Source organism: Pelmatolapia mariae, linkage group LG3_W (genome assembly GCF_036321145.2).
Source record: "Pelmatolapia mariae isolate MD_Pm_ZW linkage group LG3_W, Pm_UMD_F_2, whole genome shotgun sequence".
Classification (NCBI taxonomy): domain Eukaryota; kingdom Metazoa; phylum Chordata; class Actinopteri; order Cichliformes; family Cichlidae; genus Pelmatolapia; species Pelmatolapia mariae.
Genome location: NC_086229.1, coordinates 34,645,543 through 34,669,595, shown reverse-complemented (window position 1 = coordinate 34,669,595; position 24,053 = coordinate 34,645,543). Strand labels below are relative to the sequence as shown.

General features: G+C 41.9%; 2 protein-coding genes across 2 annotated transcripts in view; one reads left to right on the top strand and one right to left on the bottom strand.

Moving 5' to 3' along the window:
- Positions 1 to 24,053, top strand: part of LOC134622284 (NACHT, LRR and PYD domains-containing protein 12-like) — a 1,346,881-nt gene that overhangs the window by 928,409 nt on the left and 394,419 nt on the right. The window lies entirely within an intron of this gene.
- LOC134624399 (uncharacterized) overlaps positions 1 to 24,053 on the bottom strand; it is a 342,378-nt gene that overhangs the window by 262,871 nt on the left and 55,454 nt on the right. The window contains exons 11-15 of the mRNA XM_065470000.1: positions 7,345 to 7,417; positions 4,790 to 4,906; positions 3,492 to 3,523; positions 2,820 to 2,989; positions 1,194 to 1,261 (exon numbers count right to left, since the gene is read on the bottom strand). Coding sequence (XP_065326072.1) covers positions 1,194 to 1,261; positions 2,820 to 2,989; positions 3,492 to 3,523; positions 4,790 to 4,906; positions 7,345 to 7,417 — 460 coding nt within the window. The remainder of the gene's footprint in view (positions 1 to 1,193; positions 1,262 to 2,819; positions 2,990 to 3,491; positions 3,524 to 4,789; positions 4,907 to 7,344; positions 7,418 to 24,053) is intronic.

Below are 24,053 nucleotides of genomic sequence, written 5' to 3'. Positions count from 1 at the left end.
AAGCTGTGCAGGATAGACGGGCAACCGCTGCCTAAGCGAAAGTCTGTAGTGATCCCATACATGTCAGGAGTATCGGAACAACTGAGACACATTTTTTCTAAACACTGCGTCTCTGTCTTTTAAACCCCAAAACACGCTGTGCCAAAAATTGGTCAACCCCAAGGATCGGGTCCCGCGACACAAACAGAGTAACATAGTGTACGCTGTTAAGTGCCAGGAGGATTGCCAGGGCTTATATATCGGGGAAACCAAACAACCTCTGGCGAAGCGGATGGCACAACACAGAAGAGCTATCTCGTCAGGCCAGGACTCTGCAGTTTATTTACATCTACAGGCCAGTGGACACTCTTTCAATCATGAGGATTTACACATCCTGGACAGGGAGGAAAGCTGGTTTGAGCGCAGAGTCAAGGAGGCCATTTACGTGAAAAGAGAAAGACCATCTCTGAATTGAGGAGGGGGCCTAAGGGTACATCTGTCACCATCTTACAATGCTGTGAGTGCAGCCTTTTCCCCCAGCTCTCTGTGAATGGTACTCATGGCCATTGATCAGTGGTCTTTGATCAGTGGTCTTTGATCAATGGTCATGAGAATTTGCATAATAATGATGAAAGAACTGACCTCCCAGCCCATTATTCCTTCAAGGGGCTGGTTTCAGTCATTATGCAAATGTACTGTTTATAAGATTGGGGAAACCTTCAGTCAGCTGAGACTGAACAAGTCACTTGGATGAGTGACCAAATGTTTCTCCCACAAAATGCTACGTCCAGATGAACAGAATCAACTTTTGGAGAGTCTGATTGCAGATTATGCAGATATGCAGTAGAAATGAAGAATAAAAGATCAAGACTGAACACCTTGAGGCTATTTAAACCTGCAAGAGGTTCCTGAAGGATTAAACCTACAATGCAGTGAATTTAGTTTAGAGGAGTAAAACAATATAACACTAGATTGTTTTATGTGCTTTTGGGACAAGCCAAAGAAGTGATAGACCTTTTTAATTACTTGCATTTGTTTTCAACCAGTTAGACTGATTACCTATGGACCCACCATATGTTGGTTCACTGATAAGTGTTATAGGAACAAAGGTTTCAGAAACGCTGACACTGTCTGCTGCTACGAAACATTAAAATGATCACAGAGTTGATGAGAAATACTTTTGAAAATAAAGATACAAACACATGTTTACTCACAGAGCTTTGTTGGAGGCTTTGATCACTGGCAGCATTCTCAGAAGGGCCTCCTCTGAAGCAGAGTATTTCTGCAGGTCAAACACATCCAGATCTTTTTCTGATGACAGCAAGATGAAGACCAGAGCTGACCACTGAGCAGGAGACAGTTTATCTGTGGAGAGACTTCCTGATCTCAGGGACTGTTGGATCTCCTCCACTAGAGAACGATCATTCAGTTCATTCAGACAGTGGAACAGATTGATGCTTTTCTCTGCAGACAGATTCTCACTGAGCCTCCTCTTGATGTACTGGACTGTTTCCTGATTGGTCTGAGAGCTACTTCCTGTCTGTGTCAGCAGACCTTGTAGGAGAGTCTGATTGGTCTGCAGTGTAACACCCAGGAGGAAGCGGAGGAACAAGTCCAGGTGTCCATTTGGACTCTGTAAGGCCTTGTCCACAGCACTCTGGTAGAATTGTTTCTCTTGTTTCTCTTGTTTCAGAATTCTGGGAGGTTGTTTGTTGTTCTTCCAGCAGATTGAGTCCAGAGTTGATGAAGGTCAGATGGACATGAAGAGCAGCCAGAAACTCCTGAACACTCAGATGGATGAAGCAGAACACCTTGTCCTGGTACAGTCCTCTCTCCTCTTTAAAGATCTGTGTGAACACTCCTGAGTACACTGAGGCTGCTCTGATATCGATGCCACACTCTGTCAGGTCTGATTCATAGAAGATCAGGTTTCCTTTCTGCAGCTGATCAAAAGCCAGTTTTCCCAGAGACTCCATCATCTTCCTGCTCTCTGGACTCCAGTGTGGATCTGTCTCAGCTCCTCCATCATACTTGACCTTCTTCACTTTGGCCTGAACCACCAGGAAGTGGATGTACATCTCAGTCAGGGTCTTGGGCAGCTGTCCTCCCTCTCTGGTTTCCAGCACATCCTCCAGAACTGTAGCAGTGATCCAGCAGAAGACTGGGATGTGGCACATGATGTGGAGGCTTCGTGATGTCTTGATGTGGGAGATGATCCTGCTGGCCTGCTCCTCATCTCTGAATCTCTTCCTGAAGTACTCCTCCTTCTGTGGGTCAGTGAACCCTCTGACCTCTGTCACCATGCCAACACAGTCAGGAGGGATCTGATTGGCTGCTGCAGGTCGTGTGGTTATCCAGAGGCGAGCAGAGGGAAGCAGTTTCCCCCTGATGAGGTTTATCAGCAGCACATCCACTGAGGTGGACTTTCTAGGGTCAGGTAGGATCGTAGTTTTGTGGAAGTCCAGAGGAAGTCGACACTCATCCAGACCATCAAAGATGAACACAACCTGGAAGTCTTCAAAGCTGCAGATTCCTGCTTCTTTGGTTTCAGTAAAGAAGTGATGAACAAGTTCCACCAAGCTGAACTTTTCCTCTTTCAGCACATTCAGCTCTCTGAAAGTGAATGGAAATATGAACTGAATGTCCTGGTTGGCTTTGCCTTCAGCCCAGTCCAGGGTGTATTTCTGTGTTAAGACTGTTTTCCCAATGCCAGTCACTCCCTTTGTCAGCACTGTTCTTATTGGTTCATCTCTTCCAGGTGGGAGTTGAAATATGTCTTCTTGTCTGATTGTTGTTTCTGGCCTGCTTGTTTTCCTGGATGCTGTTTCAATCTGTCTGACCTCATGTTCATCATTGACCCCTGCAGTCCCTCCCTCTGTGATGTAGAGCTCTGTGTAGATCTGATTCAGAAGGGTTGGGTTTCCTGCTTTAGCGATCCCCTCAAACACGCACTGGAACTTCTTCATCAGCGCAGATTTAAGGTTACGTTGACAAACAGCAGCAGAAAGTTCTAAATGATGAAACAAAATGAAAAAAAAATCATTTCATGTTTTACACAATACTCATCACAGTTTAAGTTCAATTTCATATTATCCATCATATTAAATCTTTTTAGAAATCCGCTTACGTTCAGCCAGCTCCTCCTGCTTCATTCTCCTCAGGAAGTCCACTGTGATCTTCTCAAATGCCTCTCTGCTGCTGCTCCTCTCACTCTCTAAGCATTCTGGGTAATCTGCACTCAGAACCTTCTGGATCTTCTTCAGCTCGTTTTTCACAAAAGTGATGATGTTGTCCTCCAGCAGCTGGAACAGAATATTTATGAATGAGCCAATCACACTGAAATCATGGAGCCAAACATCAGATCCATGTTGGAAACACTGACAATCCACTGGTCTACAAAGAGCAGCATGGAGATGACTGTGGACAGAATAGATGTAAAGCAGTTGTTGTTGTACATGTACAAACCATAAATATGGAGTCCAGTTGTGTTTGATGCTGCTGGGCTGACTGACCACTGGGAACCTCTGAACTCTCCTGGTCCACTCTGTGGAGGAATCATGAAGAATTTTAATGACAAGGTCAATCTCAGAGAGATTTTAAGATGCACAGTAACTCCCAGATGACAGATGACTCCCTGTAGTTACACGCTGTTCCAAAAACAAACAAACAAAAGAAAACGTTGTGGAATAAATTAGGCCAGTTTTGTTGTTTGAATTGAGCAGCTAAAAACTGGACAGTCCTTTTTCCTGTTCACATTATTGCATTTGTATTTCACACAGTTGAACAAACTTCCTTTCAGTGTTAGATCAACTCAGTCAGTTCACTGTTTCTTAAACACTTTAACATCAGACTCTACAAACTTTGTTATAACATCTTGTTCATCTTGTTTTTACTGTTTTCTGCTGTATTATTGTCCTTTGTTTTTTTCTCTCCCCAATTTATTATTTTTTGACTTATTTTTCTATTTTCTTGGAAAATTGTAAAAGTTAAAATCATTCAATATCATCATTGTTGTGATCTACTCCGGTTCTGCAGTCAATTTATTTCAATTTCTGATGATTTAAAGCAGAAAAAACAAAGGCTTAATTTGCATGTGATGAAGCTGAATCTCCTGCACCTGCAAGAGTGCTGATGCGATCAGAACTTGTGTATAACTGGTTTGGGTTGACTGAGAACAGTTTTGTAGTTCTGCACTGAGTCCTTCTGCACTTTTACATGTAACACAGTGGCAGGAAGTTCATTCATACACGAGTAGGTCGAGATCTGGCAGGAAAAAGGTTCTCTGCTCTTCTTCTGCACATTATACATATCAGCTGTTAGATTTCAGGTTTTTATGGAGGAACAGTTTGTAGAAGTGTAACCTCTTCTGGGTGAATCCTGCACTGCTCCTGATCTGTCAGATTGATCCAGAGAACAGCTGTCTGAAGATTATACACATCACTCTAGTAGGCATGCTGCTAACAGCAGGCTGGATCACTTCTTCATGTTTTAAACGAGGTTACCTTTTCAGTCAGTTATAGCAACAAGAACCTCATCAGATCCTGACTCTGTTACACTGAAGGTGAGATTACATTAAAAAAAATGAGACTAGTTTCAGAGAAATCAATGTCTAAACTTCTTTCTTCTGGTTTCAGATTGAATTGATATTTCACTTCCTGTTTACTGAAGTGGATTTTCAGCTGTTTACAAACCAAAGGCTTGGTTTTAAGAGACAGTTTAAATGGGATTGAGGGAATGATGTGTTTGCACTGCAGTTTATATCCAACAACATCAAGCAGTTAAATCAAAGTTCCTGTTACTAACAGCTCACCTCTCTGCAGCTGACAGAGGCTGGACTTTAAAACTCATGGGTTCTTCTTTAGACCGGTCACTCTTTAAGGACACACAGCTGGGTCCAGGTCCAGGTTCAGCAGGTCTTCCATAGATCCTGTTAGACAGAGAAGAGAAGAATAAAGGTCTTCCTCACGGTTGGTTAAGCATACTGCCTGAGTGATCCACAGCTGAGACAGAACTGCACATAATGTCTTTCCTGCTCTCTGAGAAACTGGACAAGTTCCTGTAAGTAATCTTCTGCACTGCACACTATTCACTCAGCTACCTTCTAGCTCTCACTGCCTGCAGGTGAAAAAATGTCAGATGGGATTTTGGAGGATCAACCATTTGATCAACAATTTCCACACATTCACACAGCAATGTTAATGTCTGCTCTTTGAGATTAAACATGTTTCCTCTTACTTTCCTCAGAGCTTTCATGATTTCACTTGATGCTTCAGTGCTCAAAACATCTTCATCTTCAGGGACCCCAAATAACATAAAGACATGTTCACCTCAATTCAACTCCTTCCACTCTGCACCACTGAAACTCCTCTTTTGTTTCAGTTACCGTCTATGCACCACTTTTAAACTAAAATAATGGACTTTAGCAAAACAAATTGATATTTATTTTGATAAAGCCCAAAAGAAAACTTTAATTCTTTAGAATTAAATTTCAGATAAAAACTAATAAATACACAAAATAAATCATCCAGATTCTTAGAAACTAAAATACTCACAGACACTCACTGAAAATCAGTGCTTGAAAACAAAATAAAATAAAATGTTAAAGGCCTGTGTCAATGCTGATACTCTGTGACCGTTTCACTTCCAAAGCAAACAGGAAAATAAAATAAAGTAAAAGTAAAAAATGTGAAGTAGTTTTATTAATGAGGTTCTGAGCAGTCAGTTCTCAGGGCTGGTGTGTATCACAATTAGTGATGAAACAGTGAGGAGAGTATTGAAGGGAACGATGAGGAGAACCTCCCGGTCCTGTACTTTAGTAAACACACTAATATCTCACTCTACACTTACTTCATAAACTTCACTTCAGCTTTAACTGACTCACAACATCAGCACACATTAACAAACACAGGAACTCACACAGCTACTGTGGGCAATATATAGGGCTTGTAGGATAAAAAGAGAGGCATCTGTCTGCAGAAATGCAGCAGAAGAATAAAGATTGAATAGCTTGAGCAGGAGGGGAAAACCATGTGAAATTATGGATCATGTGAAACTGTGGGGGTAAATACAGTAAGAAAGGAGATGCCAGGGATGGATCCCTATATGACCACAGTGTGACTGCTCTTTGACCTGGACTTAGGCAGGATCCAAGGAGAATGTCATGGTGAGCTGTGTGGCTGGCAGTGGCTGGACACAAGTGCAGGACTCCGAGACAGAATAGTTAACTCAAAAGCAGCAGCTTTATTTGCTGACATAACAAACTTGGCCACAAAAAAAACAAAACTCCAACTTGGAAGGTTAACTAAACTGAGAATACTTCGTGATTTGAAATGAACTGATGTAACAAGATGAGAGATACACACACAACTAACGTGGAGGACACAACAACTGACAGGGAAAAAACACAGGGCTCAAATACATACTGAGGTGATTAGGGAATGCGAAAGGAGAGCACAGCTGAGGAGTAATCTGACATGACAAGACAAATGGGGAAGCACAACTCAACACATTGACATAGTACACAGACTTTCAAAGAAAAACGGGAAACATAACAGACGCAGACTTGACTACGGGATATAGCTGACAGAGAACAAAGGGAACACACTGGCAGAATTGACTGTACACTAAACAGAAGTAGCACAGAAACACAACCTAAGAACTAGAACACAAGAAATGCTAAGGAGCTAGAAATACTAGATACAGACAGGCTGAAGGAGCGCCCTTCAGATCTGCAGGAGGCTTTTGCACCGTGCACATCTCCCCATGCACATGAGTAAATAAACATTAAAAGTGAAGTATTCTGTCTCAGTCAAGAGCGAAGTGAAGGCCACCAGAATGACGTGAACCCTACTGAAGAGAACATAGTCCGTTGGCGTGGTGTTGTTGCGGCCCTATGCTCCACCAGGAGTGTACAGGAAAACTGATTGATTGTTTCTGTCTCAAGTCATGTCTTAACAGGTCAGAATTAAAGTATTGGGAGCGACAGCTGGTCGCAACAATTTTGGTGCCTTGACCCAGATTCTGCAGCCTGGTCGAAATGGGCGAAGGAGACAATGTGTGAGGAAAAAGTGAACAGGGGACTGGCCCAGAACCTTGAAAGGTAAGCAGAGCCTGTTGAACAAAGTCTGCATATTAATAATTCTAAAACTCAACCTGTTCACTGAAACCAAACACATTGAATCCGGTCAATTGACTCAGACCCAAAGAGTAGTCTGATAATTTTGGGTGAAATGTCCTTGGGGGTGGATGTCCCTCCTACACAACTGATAAGGTGCTGAGGACCGGCAGAAGACCGGAGCTGGGTTGATGTCCCAGGGAATTAAGGACCTCTAAAAAAATCATAAAACATCTTAGGATTTGGCTGACCCTCCCACACATCTGACAAGGTAGTAGGACCGAGAGGAGACCGGAGATTCATGTCCCAGGGAATTGAGGACCCCTGAAATATCACAGGAAATTGGTAAAAAGAGTTGGAATGTGCGGATTACTGTGTGAATGAGTGAGTGAATGTCTCCCTAGGGAAAGATAACCTTTGGTGTCTCAATCACGAAAAGCCACCCCCAAGTGTGTGGAAACCTAATGGTGATAACGCAAACACACGAGGGAAGTCGCAAGAGAAGTAGTGATTGATTGGATCAGTGGCAGGGACAGGATGGAGGGAGAATTTGACTAAAGAATGAATGATGAGGGCTGGGGGCCCACAGGGGAGAGGTGGAAGACATTAAGAGAGCAGATAAATGAATTAGGCAACGCGGTGTGCCACAGCTCAAGGAAAGAAATCAGAGAAAAAGAGGAAGGAGGTGGTGAAAGGTGTTAAAGCAGCAGGGACACGATGAAGAAAAAAGAGGTGTCAGTGGCTAAAATAATAATGGATCATGTACAGAAACAAAAAGAGGATCAGGAAAAATTTGAAAAAGAGGGGAGATAGGTATTTAAAATGGGGAAAAAAAAGGAAAAGCAAAAAAAAGGGTAAAAAGGCAGTTATATGGGCAGACTGGGGAGATAAGGTGCAAGGAATCTCCCCACAGGATGAAAGAGAAATGTAAAAAGGGGGAAAATCCTCCAAAAGACCCCACAGTGAGCGGGCAGAGTGCCCCCCCACCCCCAACCCCCGAACCTACACTGGCATATACCCCATTATAGAGGTAACAGGATGAGTGTCACAGTCTGGTGTGTGTTGAGGACCCAGTAGCAGACAGACGTGAGGAGTCGGGGTTCCTGTGAATAATGATGGAGCAGTGATGTGAGTGCTGAGCTGTGACATGGAGAAGAGTCATGGACAGTTAGAGATGGTCATCTCACCTCTGAGCTTTGGTCTGGCTCTCATGTTCCCCACACAGAGTGCTTTTAGAGGGAGGGACTCCCTCCTCTCTGTCCTCACACTGATCCATGCTGCTCAATTCAGCTCACACACACTTTCTACCTGCAGAGGAAACACAAATCATTCATGTGCACATCAACTGAAATCCTCCTTTCCATCATGTGTGCTGTCCAAATATCAGCTGCTTCTTTCCTGCTTCATCTCAGTGTCAGCTGAATGCAGTCAGACAGCAGTGTGAGGCAGAGGAAGCTGCCAGCAGCTGCTCTACTCTGAGTCCACTAGATGGAGCCGTGAAGCACACACGATGCATTCACTGACACACACTGATTCACTGTGACTGGAAGCTTCAGTCAGTCCAACATGTGTGAACAACATTTAAACATTTCAGCTGATCCATGATTCAAAGAGGATCAGCAGAGTTAAAGCTTCACACTAATTATTCCTGCTGAGTTTGCAGAGAACTGCACACACACTGATTCACTGCTAATGAGAAGCTTCTTCCATCCAGTAATTCATCATCCATCAATTCTGCTGCTGCTCTCAGTCCTGGATTCTGATCACAAACTAAAACCAGGACAGCACAAACTGATTAATAACATTTTCTAGTTGTGTCTTTAAAGGCTCTTAGCGTTAGCTAAGCGTCGGAGCTCTGGAAGGTGTCTGGTGTGTAAATTTAAATCACAGTGACAGTAAAGGAGGTAAAGGGCTGTGACGTCATCACGTACACTGCGTCCTCTGTGGAGTCTGAGTGAACTCACAAAATACAAAATACAAACTACAAGTACACAAAAACGAACGTAGCTCAGAGTGGCGGACACACTCGGCCTCGTTGGTCCAGCTGTGAGTCCGTTACCGTGAACTATGGAGCGGCAGATTTGTGCTGAACTAAGCTGCACACAGCTGATGTTAGCCAGGAAACATTACACACTGACTTTAATGGAGAGACCGGAAATACAAACACACACAGTTTGTTGTGTGAAGAAATCAAACATGAGCTGAACAAACAGTAAAGTTCCTAAAGACAAACTGTTAAAGGAGGAAACAAAGCAAACTTATAGTTTCTTCATACACCAACAACAAGCTCCACTCCACGAAATTCAGGAAACAGAAAATAAACTTTGTTAAACGCTGCTGCTGTGCTACTGTAACCCGGCCATAAATGACATATTATTATAATTACACAAAATGTGTTCTTTATACCTTCAACGACCTTCAAGCCTGTTGTTATATTCATTATCAGTTAGAGCCCTTCCTCATTGTTCTTCTTCTTCTTTGGTGCAACCCTATAAATACAGTGTACCCCTTTGGCCTCTCCCCTTTTCTACAATTCTCCTGTGGGAGAGAGCTTGGTGTCATTTCTTTCATTTCTATTTGATTATTACTATTATCATTATTATTATTATTATATATCCTGTTTATGTGGACTTGTGTGCACTTTTTATCTGTCAGTGCTGAAGCAGGCGTCACTGATCACATGACTCTGAGGGATGTTTCCAGCACCTCGCTGAAACTGAGCCATGAAGATTTAAGGCAGCTCTGAAGGCAAAGCAGGTCTGAGCCTGTGTTAGCAAGCTGTACCTAATAAAGTGTCAGCAAGGACTCAGTCAGTAATGATCAGAGCCAGCAGGGGGCAGCACAGAGAGGTGAGGTGCTGTCAGAGAAGCAGGCTGATATCAGACTGGTCATGTTCCATCATCTATACCTGAAATAATCATTAAACACACGCAGAGCAGAAACATGTGGAAACATCTGGAGCTCAGTCTCGGTTTGGTCCGTCAGAGGTTTACCTCAGTCCTGCTCCTCTGCTTCCTGTTTACAGCGCACACATCATGCTGTGTACTGAGAGTCATGTGGTCAAAGCGAGGCCCTGGTACTCTGACAGAGAGTGAGCACAGTTATCCTAATGTGTGACATCACTTCTAACCAGAGAGCATTCAGCTTTCACAGCAGCCAACATCCTGTCACACTGAGCATGTGCAAACACAGCAGCCAACATCCTGTCACACTGAGCATGTGCAAACACAGCTCTCAGCTTCCATCACTCACAAGCTCCACCCTCCACTTAAAAGTCCAGAACAAAGCTTGTGACCAACATAGCGCAGACAGAGGTGATGTTCACGCTCTGTTTCTGGGTGGGAAACTCACCTGTGGGTGTGGCTGTTCCTCCCCTACAATCTCCGATGTCACAGCTGCTAAATTAGACTGAAGCCAGACTCAAACAGAAAACAACCTCAGAGTCGCCTCATTGTTCTGACACACACAACAAAACTATTGACTACACTACACACTAACTACACAAGATTTGCGCTAAACGTCGCAAATCTCTCACATCTCAAAGCACCGCTGTCACTCCTAAAACTTCCTTCCTTCATAACAACTAAATGCCATGTTGCCATATAATTTTTTTATTGGTCGACATGGTACATTTTTTGACCAATAGGAAAAGGTGGGGTTTATTTGGTGTTGTTTTTGCTCAAAGGTGGAGAGTGTTTCGAGCGTCCTTATAAAACGGCGTTTGTACCGTTTCTTCCCGCAGTGAATATAAATAACGACAGTATTCAGGAAAACCAACAATTCTTATATTCTTATCATAACTCTGGTTTTACGTGGCCTATCAACACAATTTAAAAACTGGTATAAAGTCCACACTTTTCCCGTCAGTTGTTCCGTCTGTCCTGCTCACATCTCCAATGGTTGTACACGTTGTCATTAACGTGGCTTCACTCCACATCAGCCACGCCGCTTTGCCAGCTCAAACACCGGTGTCGGCACATAAGGACGCTGTCATAGCCTGTCAACGATGTTGATTAGCTGTGTATATACGAATGTGAATCGCATCATTGGCTGGACTATGGGATAAGGTGGCATCGTTCTATTTCCATATGGGAGCAGCCAGTCACTTACTGACTAACACTGCAAAACAGAATTGTTAAAGTTTTAATTTTAATTTCAATTCAGGTTAGATTTTTTTTTGTGCGCAACGCAGATTTTCTGTGTGCAGAGACCGTGCCAGCAGTGCACAGCTTAGAGGGAACATTGATACCAAATATTCACCGGCGTCACTTCCTGATCCAGGATTCAAAGAGGACGTTGCACTTACTCAGCTTCTTCCTATGAGCGTCTTCACTCTGCAGCTCTCTGCTGTTAAGGACCAGGTCTGTGTAGAAACTGAGAAAATCCTCTGCTTCGTTAGTCCTTTGTGTCTGCAGGCTGAAGTCACATTAAACACTTCACACCATCAAAGAGTCTGAAGTTTCAGCTCACAGGTCAAAAGTAGCTGCTGCACTGTGTATAACAATTCACTTTTCAAGAGTAGATAGCATGACTGTGGGCGTCTCTGCAGCCATAAACAGTTTACACATTAAACACTGAACCATAAAAGAGGCTTAAGCTGCAGCTCACAGGTCAAAGTTTAGCTGCTGCACCCAGTTATGAGTTGAAATAAATCATTAATCATCATATTTTCCCTTTCAGCACTTTCACTTGTTTTGAATCAGCTACACTATGTTTCAAATGTTGTAAATAAACTGGGAGTGATTTGGTTGTATTATTTTTTGTTTTTTTGTTTTTTATATTTCCATGTTGATGAATCAAAAGAGATTCATTCTTATGTTTTCAAAATGACTATAAGATCCACCACGTCTATGCTTTTCTGCCTCTTCCTGAGATAACCCCAGTGACTTTCCTGTGGTCTGAAATCTCACCTGATCTTGTGATTTTGAGAGTCATCTGCCTTTACGGCAACAAACCTCCCTTACTAGATTGTATCACATCTTCTCAACAAGAACTGAGAAGTGTTAAGTAGTTTAATTTCGTCAGATCATATATGATTTAATTATTATCATGTTAGAAACATTATTGTTCAAACTCTTGTAAATGTAATAAGCATCCAGTGTCATGATCCTGGGTGTTATGACCCAGCGGTTTCAGCTTTTGTGTTTTGTTATTTTTGTATTATGGTTGAGTCCACCTTGTTAGTTTAACTTTTTAGTCCCTTGGTTGTTATGTTTAGCTATTGGTTGTCAGATTTCCTTGTGTAATTGCTCCTATGTCTCCCGCTGTGTATTTGTGTTCATGTAGTTCTGAGCTCCTGTGCCTTGTTTCCCCTTGTGTTTTATCCCATTATACCTTATTGTCCTCAGCTGTGCTCCCGTGTGTTCCCACCTCACTCGTTGTGTATTTATGTCGGAATCTCCCTCTCCATGTCGCGTCGTCCCTCATGGTTGTGTGCGTTTCCTTGTGTCTCCCCTGTGCCTTGGCTTTCTCCCAGTATAGTTTTGTATGACTCTTTGTGTTCCTGTTAAGAAAGACCTGCCTTTTGAGTTTATCCCAGTGTGTCTTGAGCCATGCGTTTGGGTCCTCTCTTGCCTACACACACCCACTACTTGACATCCAGTTTCTCTTTTTTGAGTGAATGATTAAGAAAGACAAACAGAGTGTTTCTATATGGAAATAGTTTCTGATTCGTCTTCAGTCCATCGTCTGATTAACTTGATGTTCATATTTCTGAGTGTGAACTAAATGATTCCTCCATCATTTCTGTTCTCTCTGTATTCAAGTGCAACATTTGAGCTTCTGATGTGTTTTCATTTCATAAGTGTGTTTTAAGTGTTAAAAAACAAACCCAGTCTTCCACGTGTCACTTTACACTGGATCCCTGGAACACTGGATTTCTCATAAAGTCCAATGGTGTTAATTAATCTGTGCTTCAGGAATTAAATGCAAACTGCTCAAAGGTCAAAAGTCAGCTGCCTTTAGATAGATCATTAACCTGCAGCAGGTTGTGTCCTTATGTGTTTGTAAGAGTTTCACTTTCAGGAGGAGAAGATTTAAATGAGTCACACACATGTGAACTACAAAGTCTGTTACTCACTATTTACTGCAAACTGCATGAAATCTGAGCCTGAAGAAATCCAGTCTTCTGCCTGTTGTGGTTGTGACAGCTGCTAGTAGGAGAGTTTGTTTGCAGGAGGTGGAGATGTTCTCAGAGCGAGTGCGTCATCATCTCTTTGTGTAGACGCTGAAAGGTGTAAATGGTAAAATGGCCTGTATTTATATAGCGCTTTACTAGTCCCTAAGGACCCCAAAGGGCACACTGACAGAGGCGAGGCTGCCGGACACTGGTGCCACCGGGCCCTCTGACCACCACCAGTAGGCAACGGGTGAAGTGTCTTGCCCAAGGACACAACGACCGAGACTGTCTGAGTGGGGACTCGAACCGGCAACCTTCCGATTATAAGACAAACTGCCAACTCTTGAGCCACGATCGCCCCTGTGAGCCAAAACTCTCTGCTCTGAAACTCTTCACTCAGTCCTCACACTAAGAGTTTAGAGGCTGAACTTCTTGTTCCTCCATAACACTGTTTTAATGAAACAGAGCAGAAATGAGCTTCTGTTTCTCAGCAGTGCGCACACAGAGAGCCACTTCTCTCTGCTCAATCTGAACAAATCAAAGTGAAACGTCTGTGAAAACGCAGCTGCTGATCAAACTGTGTCAGATTAATGCCTCAATGTTTCACTGTTAGATTAAAAAATATATCAAAATGATTTGAAGCAAGCAGGAGGCAGATCTTCACAATAAGAGCACTTTATTTTTAATTCAGCTAATGTCAAACTGCCATCAACAACTCTGTGTGTCTCTGTCTCTGAGCAGATTCAGGCATTACTCAAATAATAAAGGCTTTTTAGTACTATTATACTTTTCATTAGTCTCCAGGTTGATGATTATAAACAGAATTATTCAAGTTTTTATCATTTCAGGCTAAAAATCAACATGAATTTGGCTCTAATCAAAGAAGCTCCTTTAATGTGTCATTAAAATCCTCACACAGACTTAAAAAGGTGACATTAACGTTAAAATAAATGAAACTTCAGCTAAGAGCTTCATGCAGTCATCATCAGCAGTTCATAGCAGTCACAGCTCTTTATTACGCAGCTTTGTAGGAATTAAAGTGACTGAAGTGTCAGAGTTTGTGTGAGAAGCTGCTTCATGGACAGCTGTAGACACGTCTTTATTATTTCTTCATAAATCAAACACATAGGTTTGTCTGTAGATGATTTAAAGTGTGTCGTTGTGCAGTTAAAGCTGTTTGCGTGACTCCCTGACCTCCTGTGAATGAAACAGCCAATCAGATCCATCAGAGAGAGAGCAGGAAGTGTTGTGTGTTTGTGACAGAACAAGGAAACAGTGATAATGATGAACATAAAGATCCTCTGATGATGTGTTTGTGTTTCCTATTACAGTAGCACTTGTTCATCTGTTGCTCTCCTACACTTTCCTATAAATAAAGGAGAAAAAGTCCATTTAGTTTCATTTCCTAAAGCTCAGAGTTACACTTCACATTCCTGCAGTCACATCAAAAAGCTTCACTTTGTTCCAAAGGGGCAAAGGAAGAGCTTCCACTCTGGTTTTAAATACACTTGTTTGATTTCACTTGGAAATGTTGAAAAATAAATATTTTATTGCAAAATTATTTGTTGGTACATTTTTTGAGGGTCAAATATCCTGTTTGATTTGAGGAATGAACTGTTAAGGTGGAAGAAAATTAATCAGGTTAAAATAGTGGTCCTTTAAATCAGTGAAGATGTATAATGTAATTTAACATGTTGATAATGGGCTGTAGTGGGCTTGTAAATTTAAAATGACTGCAAACATTTAGAGAACATGTGCTGCTGTTTGTCCTACATTTCAACACTGAATGGACCCTGAAAACGTGATGGCAGGTGGCAGATTGGAGTCCACATGAAATATAGGCTGTATGAAGACTGAAAATATAGATGATACAAATATGCAGCCAAACATTTGTGGACATGGATAAACTCTCTGATCCAAAAAGCAGGAAGTGACACAGCTAGAAAATGAAAGTGTGTAACAACTGAAGTCAAATGTAATGCAGAGTTGAATCTGCACTTGGATCCATGTGTGAAAGGTCCACATGTAGGGATCACATGAGTCCTGATGTTTGTCAGTGCAGCTTGATAACTCCATCTACTGTGGCTACATATACTGGGCTGGTAGCTCCATAGTGTTGCAAAGAAACTATTCAATGTGCAAATTTAAAATCAGAGGCTCTTCTAACACAGGAGCCATGTTGAGTTTAGATCACAGCGACCACCGGCAGTCTGAAATGGAATGAAGCCCATTGACAGCCAGCAGGTCTAAACAGGAACGCAGCCATTTGTATGCGTGGGAATGATGTGGCTGCAGCTGACACAGGATTGGTTCAAACTAAACATCATTTCACAGAGTTCACAAATAAACTCACGTTTTTATCTTTGAAGATCATCATAAAGTAGAATTGATGGTCCAGCAGACAACAGCAGGAGGTTTGAGCCCTTCTGATGCAGCAGAAACAGGATTTGGAGGAAGATGTTAATAGATTAGAAAGAATTGTACACTGTGAATCAATGCAAGTCTTTCTAGATAGACAGATCTTTAATAATCCCTCAGGTAGGTTCCTCTGGGACAGTCACAGATAGAGACACCAATTCTGACGTCCTTTGAAAGTTTTCATCACTCGTCATGTACACAGATGTTAATTCTACATATTCCTAGTACTGAACTCTAAATCAATATGAAGAAAATGCTCCTACTAATCTGCATATATGTTGATATCAAATCCTTTTCCAGCACATGGATAAATCTCTATAAATCTTTCAGTCTGATCAGAATGGGCACAGTGTTGTTATTGCAGCACTCCCTGATGTTTGAAAAGCTAAATGTCCATTTTAAAGTGCTCGTGTGTAGGATTGTGTTTCCTTCCTTTGTGCAGTTCTTACAGTAAACATGTTTGAATGTTTCCTGTTCCCCTGATGCTTCTTCCTGTTGGATAAAGTTGGTTTGAATAACATGTTCTTATAGGTTTCAATGAACTTCAAACTGGGATCCACTTACAAAACTGTCTCATTTTATTGGAACCATCCACATTTGCATCCATTCACGGTACATTTGACATCTGAACACGTTTGTACACATGATGAAAGCACAGATGGTGTTTGTGTGTCCTTCTTAAACTTAGTGTGAATGTTTCATCATGTAGAACTACTTAGAACAAAGTCTTTGGGAACATTTGGAGAACACGTTTAGGAAAGTAACATCCTGGTAGAACATTTTCTTAAAGCAAAGCAGAGCTGCAACATGACTGTGAGGATTCACAATAAGAAAGTCACAATACTTTATTATTATGAAGACTAAAGTGCACCTTAATGCTGCCAATGAATACACATGTTCTTTGTGAAAGCATGAGCACAGCTGACATGCACCACACTGACCCCACTCGCCCCATTTCTTCATCCACTTCTTGCTCTTGTGCTTGAAATGAGACGCAGACGCAGCAAAAGTCAGAGGCTCTAAAATCCACAAAAAGGGGGCTTGTTAGATCAGGATATTGATGTGATCCATAGAAAACATGGATAATACACCACTTTATTTGAAGACATCTGTAGCACTGCCTCAGTTCTGGATGTTTCCACAGACTCCTCTGTGCACCTAAAGAAAAGGTCAAAGGTCAGCAGCACATGTAGTTGGGACAATTCTTCATTTACAAATAACAGTCGCACAAACTACACAATTATTTTCCTCCAATCAGGACTTTTCCCTTGCAGAAATGGTCCTGTGTGATTTCTAGGCTGTGATATAAAAACTAGTTCCTAATGGCAGCGATTCACTCAGTAAACATGTGTTTCCTTCACCAACCTCACACACAGATCCAATAAGATCAGGAAGTGGGCAGTATAGTACAATATGTGTTATTTTGTACTGTGCTGCCCAAACTAAAGATCTGCTGAAGTGTTGGAAATGATTCAGATGTTTATTTTGGACGATACAGCAGAAGATCAGACATGAAAGTGGAGATAACACAGAAGACCTGCAGCAAAGGGTCAGAGGTCAGACTGGGCCACGTGATTCAACAATGAGCCAATGATCATCAAGTAGTGACTAAAGCAGAGCCCTGACGTTCTGACATTTATCACACAGTTAGAACAAATGTCTGCTGATGACTTCATCTCATGAAATGACTGATAGATGTCAATTCATTGATCAGCTGAGCTGCTGATCTTCATCGTGCACAGAAACATTCAGCTTGTTTCAATCAGTAAATAACTCCCACTACTCCCAGTTTGAACTGTTCCCACTCAAAATGCTGTCAGAACAATGATCATTGTAGAACTTCACAAACATCACGTGTTGTTTTCCACATGGAAGATCAGCAAACATACAGAAACTTCCTGTTGCCACACACGGCCTCTAAAATCTCTTCCACGCTTTCTGTCTGAAGTCCACTCTCTGTGTCGGATCCACAGGAAACAACAAGATCTTATTAACATGGTTTTCAATGTGTCTCCTTCCAAAAAGTCCAACCAATGAACAAATGTGTATATTTGTGGAGGCCGAACAAAAGCATGACACATTTGTCTGTTTCTATAAACTGGTGTCAAACACAAATATGAAGAGTTTCATTGACAGACTCCAAAATGCCCCCGCAGTGAATCACAGGGAAATCCTACAGTGTGCAGAGAATCTTAATGGCTCCAACATCAACACATCCACAATGTTGGATCCAGTTCTACCTCACAGAGTTACTAAGACACACCCTCTGCCAGCATTACAACAGCTCCACCTGCTTCACCTGCCTCCTCAGCCTCTGTACACCTGAAGAGAAAAGAAAGGCTCCAAAAGCTCAAATCTACAAAGGATTCATGAAGTTTCATCCAACAAGAACATGTTTGCCTTCCACAGTGTGCTGTTAGACACCACTGTACCTCTGCCATTTCAAAAAGAGCAGCTTGGGAACATTTTGGCTCCAAACACTTTGTGTTTAACTTCCTAATCTTTGTTTTCTTTGTGAACAACATCTGGAGCTTTTTGACTCATAGAAACATCATTTTGTTCTTTAGATGACAGCAGATTGGGACTGAATAATCAATCACTATCAAACCAATAAAGATGCTGATTTTACAGGAACTTTGTTGGAGAAGCTGGAAAGACATGAAACTGATCCCAAACCAGTTGATAGTGCTGATTATTCCAAATAAAGCTGTTTTCCATTTGAGATGACTTTCTGTCCTGATATATAATAAAGATGTTGGTTGTTTTTGAGCCCCTGTATTAAAAGTAGATCCAGTTTAAAGTCAGCTTGAGTTTGATGTCTTTATGTCAAAGCTGCTCATGATGTTGAGCTGCTGATGGAATAAAAACAGTGAAAAATCTGCCTCAATATAAAAGCATGTAGTCCAGACTTAAATGTAGCCTATTGTTAGCTGAGGTCCACACACAGTGTTTGACAGTGTAAACTGTGTGAAAGGGCTGCTGGTGGAGCTCACTAGGATGAGCAGGTGACCATGTGCCACGAGGTGGAGAGCAGCTGGCCTGGCTTTGATTCTGACCACGCCCCCTTTCTCTCTCCCCCTGCTTTGCTGTCACTTATCTTCACTGCTCTGTCCAATAAAGCTGAAAAAGGCCCCAAATCAAAGAAATCTGCTGCAGCCTCTGAAATGTCTTCTGTTTCCTTCCCAACGGCTTTTTCACCGTCAGCCCATCAGACAGTCCAGCAGCATTTATGATGATGTCATGATGTTGAAGAGACTGCTATGGTGGCCTCCCATGACCCCCAGCCTCATCTACACTGAGATGCAGACATTTGAAAAGCAGACAACTGAATAATAGTCCAACACAACAGTCTGTGTACAGACACACACTGAGCTTTCATAGAGTCAAAGGAGTCAATCAAACACAGCTAGTTGAGTCATTTCTTGTGTGAGTCTAAAGTGAATCTAGTATTTGAAAGTCCACTTCCTGTATTTGTTGTTGAAGACTTCTTCAGCTTCTTCTCAAGGACATCAGCTGCTTGTTTGGCAGCAGAGGCAGTTAAGAAGCTTCCTGAAAAACACTGAACAGTGAGTTCACTGTGGCATATGACAAATTCAGCTTTCTATGTGCAAATGTGTCTGTGTCAACCTTTCAAATGCTGTTGAATCCAAAACATCAGCGGCTCCTTGGCTGCTCACTTCATGCACTTCTGTCTTTGTGACAGTCCAATGACATCACAGCTGTTTCCACCCCCAGTGTCTCAGGACTGGACACCTTTAAACATGTGGAGGATCACACAGCCGTCCAGCTAAACATACATGAAACTATCAAAGCTGACAATCATTCCAATAACATCTAATGCTACATATATATAGACACAGGACTACAAGGAAATGGCTCTCAGCATCTGGCTGTGGGAACAAATGAGTCCCTGTTTGTGTTCAAATTGTGTGCATGTTTTAGACGTGTGTCACATGTAGAAACACAAAAATCCCACAATGACACAAAGATGTGTTTGACACAACTGTGCAGCTGTAAGTTGTTTCTAATGATTCATTGAAGCTCTTCTAACATTCTGGAGACAATCAGTCGATGAATCTGTTCAACACCACAACAATTTGACTTCAATGTGAACGTTTGCCATTAAATAACCTTCTTCATCCAGCTGACAAGCATCCTTCATTCTATGATATGAACAGTTCCTCCTGTTGATGACAAACCTCTGACATGATCTGCTTGAGGAGCTTTTTCATGTGAAGCTCTCTGAGCTCAGGGCTAAGTTGCTGTGTTTCATCTTTAAGAGCTGCTGCCTCCTCGCCGTTCTTCTTCTCCTAATGACACCATTTCTGCTTCAGATCTTTCACTGGGCCTAAAACAGATGAAGAGTAGATCTACTGCTGTTCACTGTTTGTGTCAATATGGAGAAATATGAAAGACAAACACAGCACATACAGAGAAATGGAGACAGAATGAGCAGCCAGTGCAGTAAATGGTCTAAATATCAGCTCTTTAGAAAATGATCCTGATGAACATGAAACTAACATCCAATGAGAAACACAGCTTCCTTGTTTCATGTCCAATAACAATAAATGAAGAGCTAATAAAGAGCTATTCTATTGTAAAATGCTGAGATGATTATTAGACAGAACCCAGCGGCTCACCAAAAGCCTGCATTGCAAATCTATATGAAAGTAATCTATGCTCATATATGGCAAAATCCTTTAAGTGTCACTGTGTTTTTCATCTGTGCTCTTGTTGGTTGGACAAGTTTGTAAATGACAAAGAGCTCAGTGGACTTTGCATCCATCAAATCCTGTTAGATGTTTGTTTTTCCTTCACAGCTTTGTGATGAAGGCTAAAGAACAGAGATATGAACTATTGCCAATATGAATCCTGATGCATGACGTGGGCACAGACCCACCAAAGCAACACTCAGCTCACCTCATTCCAGGCGCTTGTCTGCTGGAGACCATGAGCCTTGTTAGTCACACATTAGCACCGTGGTAGGAAACAGCCTCCATCATTTCATTAGATCTGAATTTGGACTGTTTCCCTCTGGATGAGAACCAAGTCTGTCAAATCTATTGATCCAACACAAACTATCAAACACATTGGCTCACAGTCAGATTGGCTTTGTATGGATGGTGTAACAGGGGCTGGGAAAGGATGCTGAAAGCTGAATATAATACAGAACAATAACAGGACATATAATCATGTAGAAACATGATCTTCAACAGGCACACTTCTATTATTCATGATCACAAAGAACTTGTGCAGCCCTGATATCAGCCCTAATATATGAGTGTGTTTGCCCAAAGATTGAAACAGCATCAACATGACAGCTGTAAGAAATCTTCTCTCAGCCTTGTTTGGCAGAAGATCCCTGCAACAAAGATTGTAGCTGAAAGATGACGTGTGTAAAGTTTGTCTTTGGGAGGGTTGAGGCTGTTTTTAGACCTTTGATAGTTTCAATCCAGTTCTGAAAGACAGAAATAAAAACAACATCATTAAGATCAGATCATGGAGCTGTTTCCTGCCTTGTTTCTAGCTTCACATTACAAGACTTTACTACAATAAAGATGCTAACATGTATCTGTAGGAACAACATCATTGAATCTAGAACAACTGGAGCCAAACCAGTGGCTCTGCTGGGATCACTGGTGAGCCAACACTTCCTTGTTGATGCAGATTTCAGGGCTTCCTTTTGCTCTTCCGTTATAACTGTTCTCTCTTCTCAACACATGATGACACAAAGGAATCAGCAGTGACGAAGATGATGCTGAAGCACACATTTCACACATATAACAGAGCAGTGCAGTTACACACACCTCTGCTTGACATTAGGCCTCAAACAAAGACACAAAACACCAACTTGACTCTAAATAGAAGAAACTGGCAGCTTTTTCTGTTCTGTGCTTATTTATATTTGACACACATGCTTCTCTTTGTGCAAACACACATCGCACTATAAGGGTAACCTAGCACACAATGATTGGACAGCACAGTGATGATGCTGGGAGATCCTATACGAAGCAACACAGAAACACTGAGAACTTTAAACATTGATTATATTGAGATAAGCAGCCGACCCAGTCTAGATAAAGGCGAGCAGCTGGGACCGCTGCTGCACCAAAAACAGGTTTCAGTGTTTCCATGTGTGTGTGTGTGATGTCTTTACTTATACTGGTCAATAGACTTTAGTCAACACATGATTGAAAGGTGTTACACATGAAATAAAAACAGTGTTTCATCTTTATTCCTCTGAAGCAGCTGCATTATAACCAATCTGCTCCTTTGTGGCCTTTAAAACAGCTTAAATAACTGTTGTTATATTTGTTTCTGCTCCTCTTGGACAGACGACTCTTGAAAATACATTTTTGAATTTCAATGTGACTTTAACTGGATAAATATGGGATATATAAACGTCTGCAACAAACTGACTCCAGCTTCTACCTCATGATAGGAATGTTTTTGTGGCTCAAGATGACCTGATATCTTTCATGATGGAGACATTTCACACATGTTTCACATATTATAGACCAACAAGTTATTCATAGCAGTTTAAATACGGGGAGTCACTTTTGTACATGTACATACCATACAATAATACTTTTATGATTAACATAACAGTTTGATTGCTCTAATTACCTGTATTTACCTTGTGACATATTACAGGGCAAATTACATTCAGGGTACAGTTACATCACATAACATCAACTGTGAACACCTTGTGTTACCGTGGCATTTAAGTCCATGGGAATTATGAGTATCTACTCCCAAATTCCCATCCGGGCTACATTAGTATCGGTTCTTGGTATCGGTTAACTTTTACGAGTATGAGTACACGCACATTTTACAGTATCGGCCCCGATACCCGATACCAGTATCGGTATCAATCCAAGCTTCAGAAAGCTTCATGTGGTCATCAAGGAACCAACCAGGAAATATCTGCTGTGTGTAAAAACACCAACACAAGAATCCAGGATGAAGACAAGAAACTCAAAGCTCGCAAACAAAACAGGTGGAGCTAATTTTGTGACGTGTTTCTGTGAAAACACCACAGAAGTGAATCATCAAAGTTTCCATGTGAGCTGATGATGCTGCTGCAGAGTTTCTGTTAACCTTCTGCGACCCCACCTCCTCATACAGAGACATCTTATTGGTTTATTCATTCTGCTCAGCACAGACCTGCTGCACCCTGGATCCCAACAAGAGCTCCAGTTGCATCCAGTTGCAGCCAGTTGGATCCAGTTTAATCCAGTTTCTGCAGTAAATCTAATGACAGAGGTGCACCTGCAGAGTCTGCTTGTTGTTTCAACCATGAACTCTGTTAAATGCAGTAATCAAACCATCATAGATCACAGATCCTGTTTGACAGATGAAGCTGTCCCTCTAAGTGTAATCTAACACAGTTTATTAAACTCACTGCAGTCTGTCCTACCTGGACATCAGGACAGACATCAGCTAGTTTTAGTGATCAGTGATAGAGTGTAGAAGATGGATGATGACATATTTGTTACTGTGTCTAACTGTGAGTAACTGAAGCAAAGGCTGAGGACAGACCCTGGATTAATCTGAGGACTTTGGTGGTCCTGCTGATGTGTTCAGTCTGTGATTGGACAGAGAGCAGGGGTCCAGGACCTGCTGGGATTCAAACCATCAACTGTCTTTATATCTGTCACCACAGCTTCACATTTCTTTTCTCTTAAATGAGCTTCATGGTGTTGTTCTTGGCTGGTTTTGTGTTTACTCTACACATCCTTCCACAGACGACATCATCATAGACACCAAAGGTGGTTAAATAAGTCCAAACTGCTCTGACTGAATCAAACACTTCCTGTGTCTCTTTGGTGTCAGGCAGAACATCAGTCTAACACCTCATTATTTCACTCTGACCTCTATGTTGGTAGAACGTGTTAGTAGAAACATATTGAGCTGTGTGGATGGACTCAAACGTACTGATAAGCCATGTATTAGAAAAAGTTCTCTGTGTTCGTCTGTTCGGCTCCAGCCTTGACCGCAGCTGGCGCCGAAGGGGTATCCGCATGAAGTGATGCTGCTTTTTACTTTAGTGCGAACAACTCATATGAATTTCTAAGCTGCTCTAACAGTCCAACACTGGTCTCTCAATCTCCCGTTGGAGAGCCGTGAGCTTTCTATGATGTTATCCAAACTTACGCTCTGTGATGTTGTCATTCTTTTTGCTCAAAGAGCAGGTTCTGAGAACGCATGACCGCAGTGCACTTCCCAAGATGTGATCGCATTTGCGCTCAAAGGTGTTATTCGAGCTAGCCCCTCCAGATGTAATCCAGTTTTTCACTTAGAGGTCTTGTTCTGAGTATTCACAGCAGCCGTAGCTTCTCCAAGATCTTATCCGTGCTGCACTCAGTGAGCCCATTTTGAGAAACTCACGCCTCGTCCCATCATTTCAATCCCAGCGGGCAG